The 7,569-nt window shown below is 34.2% G+C and overlaps 1 protein-coding gene across 1 annotated transcript; it reads right to left on the reverse strand.

Annotated features, from left to right (window-relative positions):
• Positions 1 to 5,898: 5,898 nt before the first annotated feature.
• LOC104733496 (uncharacterized) lies at positions 5,899 to 6,891 on the reverse strand. Its single transcript, XM_087487395.1, has 2 exons — positions 6,561 to 6,891; positions 5,899 to 6,095 (listed from the first exon to the last, which is right to left on the reverse strand). The coding sequence occupies exons 1-2, from the start codon at positions 6,889 to 6,891 to the stop codon at positions 5,899 to 5,901; spliced, it is 528 nt and encodes a 175-aa protein (XP_087343521.1).
• Between the last annotated feature and the right edge of the window lie 678 nt (positions 6,892 to 7,569).

Here is a 7,569-nt window from a genome sequence, read left to right on the forward strand (position 1 = left end):
TTGGGAAGCAGTTGCAGAGGCTGGTACTTCCTCTTCTTGAAATGCAATTGCCGAGGCTGGTACTTCCTCTTCTTGAAATGCAGTTGCCGAGGCTGGTACTTCCTCTTCTTGAAATGCCCTTGATTCCCATTGTGGTGTTGCAGCAGCAGTAGTGATCCCCACATGATTCTCCAGTCTCACTAATCTTTTGTGAGTAAGTTGACATGTTTTTAAAATCATGTCAATTTTCTCACTAAAAGATATTCTTTTTTTTTTGTTAGTTTGATTCAAGAATGGCCCTGCAGCTTCTCTCACACGCTTTTTTTGATTTTGTTCTCCCTTTTCAACTTGAATAAATCCTTGCATCCATTCCTCCTTAGTCATCCTATAGCCTTGGATTACAAGTTTAACAACTTCGTCAAAATCCTTGTCTTCATCATTCGGTGGCATAACCAAATGGCTATATTCATCGGGATCACCAACAATTGTTTTCACTTCAAACTGCAAAGAAAAATCGATTCATATTATATATCAAAAGTCTTATATAGATATTGTAAAACCTTTTAAAACTCTTTTATAACTCTAGAAATCCCTTGTAAATCCGTTGTAAAGTCTTGTAAACCAGTTTAAAACACATTGTAAATCTAAATTACATTACTAACATTTTTTTAAAAGGGTTTACAATGTGTTTTAAAACTGTTGGAAAACAAAAAAAAATAGTTCTATAGAAGTAATGGTACCTTGCAAGACTCGAAAACAAATTTTATTTCATTGAATTTTGGGGAAGATGTCTTTTGCCATTGCAAGATCAGTGGGAGATGTTGATTTTGGCTTGAAATGCTTTCCCTAACACCAAAATGTTCCCCTAGCTGTCGAACTGAAGATAACAACCAGATTTGGATTGCAAATGGAAAGCCAGCCATTCCATACTGTTTCTTTGCCAACGTTCCCACAGTCATTTGTTTCACATCTCTCACTAATGATTCGTAAGCAATTTCACCCCAAGGATACTTACAGAAATTCTCAAAACTACTGGCTCTCAGCAAATTCTTTAAGGGAATTTGAACCGCTGGATTTTGAGCTATCAATATCCCCTCCACTAGTATCAAAGCACCTAATCTAATTCTTTCCTCAGCTTTCATGTCTTTTCCTTTAACTTTCAAAGTACCAAGAAGACGTTTGCAGGTCATTTTATCATTCATCCACAAATCTTTTTTCGATGTAACAGTACCTGATGGAACAGTGCCTACGAGAAGGCCTGTTGTAATGACGAATTCCCTTAGCGAAAATCGCATAGGTTGATCATCAAATGCAAAGCAGAGCTCGTTTTTCGCAGACAAAATCCTCCTCTGCAGTAAGTGGTGGACCAGTTGACTCGAGAAGTTGATATTTTCCCGATTAACAAATTCTATAATTGGACCCAAGAAAGACTTCTCTAACTTCTGGAACTCTTTTCTTTTTAATGCATTCTTTACAGTCGCCAAAACAGCTTGCTCTGAAGAATATTTAGTAACTCTTTCTAATGTATCTTCCTCTGTGTCTGGCGTGATTAATCTTTTTGGAAAGCACAGTTTCTTCGCAGAATCTTCAAAATTACTCATATCGCAAAACCTGTCAACATTGTTTACAAAGAACATATTCAAGACATGCACCCAAGATCCCTTATAAATCCTATTTTAAAACCAATTTAAAACTTTTTAAAGACATTGATAAATTTCCAACCTTCGTATTCCGAGTTCACCAAAACATCATAAAATTTCATATTGAAATAGAAATTGAAGTCAAAATTAAATTCCAAACCAAACTTACAAATGGGAGAAGAAGAGACGACGAATTCGAATAGAGGACTGAGAGGAAAAACAAGGGAGAAGAAGAGTCCGTAATTCGACAAAGAGAAATTGCAATTTGAAGTCCTCGCGTACCCAATCAGCCGACTCCTACTTTCAATCCGACGATTTCGTGTCTGCAATCCGACGAAATCGAGAATCCAATTTAAGCAAATACAGATTTGAGTGAATTTCGCGACTTTCAACCTCCCAGACGGAAAACTGTACTTTTTGAAAGAGAAACCCTTGCTTTTAGGGACAATTGATACAGGGGGGAGTGAAGGTTATATTTTTACTATTTGGCCTAGGCCTAGGGCTTTCACCCTTATTATACAAAAACATTGTAAAATCATTTAAAATATATAGTATTAAAACCATTTAAAAGTTTTTACAAGCGTTTTAAAACGGATTTTAAAAGGTTAAAAGGGTTTGTTTTGGGTATTTCAATGAATTTAAAGGAATTACAAGTGTTTTAAAACGTATTTTAAAAGGATTAAAAGAGTTTTTTTTGGGTATTTCAATAAATTTTATAGAATTTTACAAGAGTTTTAAAATGTTTTTAAAAGGATTCGGAAATGATAAACAACGTTTTAAACTTCATTGTAAATACCTAAAACTTAAACGAAGTATATATATAAAAGGAGTAACTTAACATATTTTTAGAATAGTGTCACAGTAAAAAAAACTAAAATATTGTTCTTGATGCAATAAGCTAAAGCACCATTCCTGCGATCACGTTCATATACCAGCAAGATGCAAACTTCCATTATCCTAGTCATTTTGTAATTCTGTAAATATAATATAATTGATGTTAGAACTATTTAAAATACATTGCAATACAAAAGTTGTTAACTCATCTAAAACCAGTTTAAATAACCATGTAAAAACCTACACTGACCTACAAAGATATCAACCGCCATTTTCTTCCGTAAATCACCAATTGACTCATTTTTAAGATTGTCATGTGTTGTTATGCTCATAGCCAAACATTCGATTGTCTTCAGCATGAAGACACCACTATCTTCAATCTTATCAACCTATCAAGAAAAAACAAAGTGAAGAGTCCAAAGTATTTACAGAGACCATATCAAAAAACTAGAAAACAAGCTCAACAGTATTTACCTGAGGTATGCAATTTATAATACTGATTCTGAATGGAGATTTCTCTGTATCATTTTTCATCCCAAACTTCTTCTGGGCAATATAAGGCATTGCAACAGCATATGCACCCACCTGTTTGTCTTTAATTTTGTTGGTGTAGAAATGCTTGCCTAAGTCGTAGATAATCAACTCCTTCTTCTCCAAATTGATCATCAATGGCATCCAAAGCCTTTCCTTAACCAACATTGGCGCCAATATTTTGTTTGTAGGTGCTTCCTTGAAGAGTTGACTGAATCCTTCTTCAGGGAACTCATATTCGTCTTTGTTGTCAACGAATATTGAGTAATATTCATCAATCTCTCTCAAAAAAGAAGTTTCAGCCAATGTCAATGCTTTGCTTTTAAAGAAGTGCGGATGACTTTCTTCTCTTCTGCTTAACAACTTCACAACTGTATCAACATGCTAAACAACAACAAAAAACAGATTAGAACAAGTCTTGTTTTCAAATATTTCATATAAATAAGTTCAGACCCGGTCACACATCATCTTGTAAACCAATTTAAACACATTGTAAATCTTTGAAAACGCTTAGAAGACATATTTTAATTCCTTTTAAAACCTTTTAAACCCTTTTAAAACCTTTTAAACCCTTTTAAAACTCTTTAAAACATTTTTAAAACCTTTTTAAAACCCCATGAAACGTTAACAACACATTTGTAAAACCTTAAGCTTTGTAATCATACCATTGTTGTTAACGACTTCCCTGGCGTCTCTAGTGTTGTGAACCACTTGGCATCAACTTTTTTACCCAGAATTGTTAGTTGCCTACATCCAAAAATAAACAGAATAACCATGAATACTTACAAAACCATGAATACATCTGTTAAAAGACTAATTTGAACTTTTACTTTTGTTGCTAGAAACTAAAACTTACATTGTTTTCCTTGAATTCTTCCATTCACTAAATACTTCTAACCGGGTCTTATCAACTTTGGAAAAAGGATAAAGTATTGGGTCCTTCTTCTTCTCGGCCGTATAAGGCGGCTGGGTGTGAATAGAAGGAATTGTATTTCGTTCACTTTTTCTTTGCACACCACCAACATCATCAGATTTACTCTTCTTTTTCTGTGGCTTTACAAAACAAAAAAATTTCGCACTTTATATCGATACACTGGAAAACATTTTAAATATCTCATAGAAATAATTAAGTTAGATACATACCCCTTCTCTAGCTTGAATATCAGCATCTGGATTGTCACTTGGTTTACGCTTCTTCCTTTGTAGTGCCTCAAGATAATCACAATTTTTTGTAAAACATTTAATAAAATGTATAACAATTTCTACAACTAGTTACTAACCTCTTTTCTGTTCATAACATCATCATCACCATCATTGCTTTGCTTACACTTTCTCTGCAGTTCATCATTTTCTTGGTTTACTTGATGAAATCTTTTAAAATACTCATAACAACTATATAAAAAATTAATGATTTACCTGTTTTCTCTCTCTCAAACCTCTCTTCTTGCTGCTTGCTCCCTTCTCTTTATCCATGCTTTTATCTTTTTCACTAACCTCATCTTCTTCAGAAAGAAGATCAAATTTTGGTGTAGAAGGGCGTGGAGAAGGAGATTTATCCTTCAAAGATGATAACAATTGTGGTTTACAACAGGCTTTTAAAAGGATATTTGAGAACTTATAAAAATACTAGATATATGTACCTTTGGTGTTTCTTCAAAGTAATTACCATCATCACCACCAGTTTTTTGAGTGTTTTCATCATCTGCAGCGTAGCTCCCATCTTGTGTGTTTGACGGACGGACAGAATCTGCAGACTGGCTTTCTACGAAATCTTCTCTAGCAATATCTCCATCAACATTTTGTTTGCCAGCCTGCCACAAAACAAAAGAACATATAACAACATCATTTTTAAGGTTTTACATTCTGTTTCAAAAGGGTTTTAAAAGGTTTAAGTCACTATGGTTGCCCTTTAATCAGTGTTATGCTGTAAATCCGTTAAAAACACTTTTTAAACAGAAAAACTTTTAAAATAGATACTGACCTCTTCATTTATAACCTCTTCATTTCTATTCTGTCCATCTTCATCTTCGTGAGACTGCAAAGGGAAAAGAAAAAAAAGGACCTCAGTTTAAAGAGTTTAGTGTCCAATATATGCGAAAAGGTGCGATCTTGTAATCTTACTCCTTTATCCTTATCTTCCCCTGATGTGGTTTTGACAGCTTCTTCAATGGCTTCTAGTCTTTTGTTGAAGTCATCTAACATAAAGAGGATTATGTCAAGTTTTTCTGAATCTGACAAATTTTTCTCCATTTTCTCTTGTTTCTCAAAGACTGGCAATTTTTCCCCCATTTTGTCACCCAACTCTCCCAAAGCATAGTAAATATCAACTAATCTAGAAGACCATTCTTCTTTCTTCAACCTATAGCCTTTCATAACCAAGCCAATAACTTCTTCAAAATCATTGTCATCTTTATCAACCAAATGCTTATATTCTTGTGGATCTCCAATTATTGTTTTGACTTCAACCTACAAAAATAATCAAAATCCATCAAAACAAAACTCATCTAATATAGATAACCAATGAATAATCAAAACTACACTTTTAATAGAATTCAAAACTTACACAAGTTGCTGTCTTAATAGCTTCAACAATATCATCAAACCTTGCAAAACGACTTGATTGCCAGTTGAGAATCAGTGGATAGAATGTTCTGGAAAAATTACATCTTCTCGCAAATGTATCACCAAAAATTGGAACAGCACTCAAGGCCCATATATATAACGCCATGGGAAATCCCTTGACACTATACTGACCTTTTGACCAAGTATTTTTATCGAATTTCTGAATGCATGTGGCGAGAATGTTATACGCTTCCTTGCCCCATGGTTGGGCTGTATACATCTCGAAATCCGATGCATGCTTAAGCCTAGACAGAGGTATCTTCTCTGTTGAATTTGGTGTCATCAAAATAGCTTATGTTAATACCACTGCAGCGAGGCATTCCTTTTCCTTGTCATCCAAAGGTTCTTCACCCTCTTCTGGTTCATTAAATAGTCGATATTGAAGTTGAGTTAAAGTGTAATCTCCTCTCACCGCCCAAGAATATGGTTCACTAATTGGATCTTTGCCGTTATTCATTGGTTCTCTATGAATAGGTTCGCATTGAATCCCTATGTTTAATAAAACAATGATGTTAGTTTGTTCAAACTTGCCTAATATAAACTGTTCTAAAACCCTTTTAAATCCCTTTTAAAAGAGTTTTAAAAGGGTTTTAAAACTTATAAAACGGGAAAACCCCTTTTACAATAGTTTTAAAAGGTTTTAAAAAGGTTTTAAAACCCTTTTAAAACCCTTTTACAATAGTTTAAAAGGTTTTAAAAAGGTTTTAAAAGGGTTTTAAAAGGGTTTTAAAACTTTAAAAACTTTTAAAACGGGAAGAACCCTTTTACAATAGAGTTTTAAAAGTGTTTTAAAAGAGTTTAAAAGAGTTTTAAAAGAGTTTTAAAAGGGTTTTAACGGGCTTTTAACAATTTTAAAGTTTAAAGAGGTTTTTAAAGGTTTTAAAAGGGTTTTAAAAGGGTTTTAAAAGGGTTTTTAAAAGGGTTTTAAAACCATTGCAAACACTTTATAATTACCTGTTGTAAGGAAGAACTCTCTCAAGGAGAACCGAAGAGGTTGCATGTCGACTGTAAACCATAAGTTTCTCCCTCTTGTCTTCAGCCTTCTCAGCATCAAGTAGTGGAATATTTTCCCAGAAAATCTGATGTCTCTGGCCGAAAGTTCGATGATGTGCCCAAGGAAGGAAGATTGAAGCTTCGTGAAAGATGCTTTTCCTAATGCATGTTTAACTTTGGCAACTAGGCTTAAGTCCGAATGTTGACATATGTTTGCTCCAACAATTGGTTCTAAACCCATACCATATGTTGGTTCTGGTAGTGCAAGGGGTTCAAAATCACTTGATGCCATCTGTTAAAGAAACACACTTAATTAGACTTTTCAACGGATTAACAAGAGTTTTAAAAGGGTTTTTAAAAATCAACATCACACGTTATCGATCTGAAGTCATCTTATCAACACACTTTATCAACATAATTCAACTACGACCGATCTAAAAATTGATATCAAATGGTTTAACAGGGACTTTCTAAAATCCAAGAGATAACAAAAATCCAAATTTACAAGACTTTACTAATTTCAAATCCATATCAAACACAATTATCGATCTGAATGCATCAGATCTGAATCTGGATCGATATCAAAGAAACTGAAGGGGCTATTAAAAATTGTTTTAAAAGAACATAAATCCAAATTTAAAAGAGTTTACATATTCCAAATCGATATCAAAGAAATCTAAAAGCCCTAAATTTAAAAAAGCGATAGTCCAAATTGATAAACCCAGAAAGAAACAAAGAAAGAATGAACCTGCCTGCGATAGAACCAGAATCAATGTCGGGAATTACGTGTACGAGAGACGAAAGCGCAGAATCGCCGCGAAGAAGGATCGAGAATCGCCGCGAAGAAGGATCGAGAATCGCCGCGAAGAATCACCGATGAACGAAGGAGAGAGAATCGTCGGTTGAGGAAGGAGAGAAGCACGGCGAAGTGGAGAGAAAATTAGGTTTTCTTCATTAAGGGTAAAAAAGT

The sequence above is a fragment of the Camelina sativa genome, chromosome 15 (assembly GCF_030686135.1).
Source record: "Camelina sativa cultivar CO46 ecotype springtype chromosome 15, ASM3068613v1".
Taxonomy (NCBI): Eukaryota; Viridiplantae; Streptophyta; class Magnoliopsida; order Brassicales; family Brassicaceae; genus Camelina; species Camelina sativa.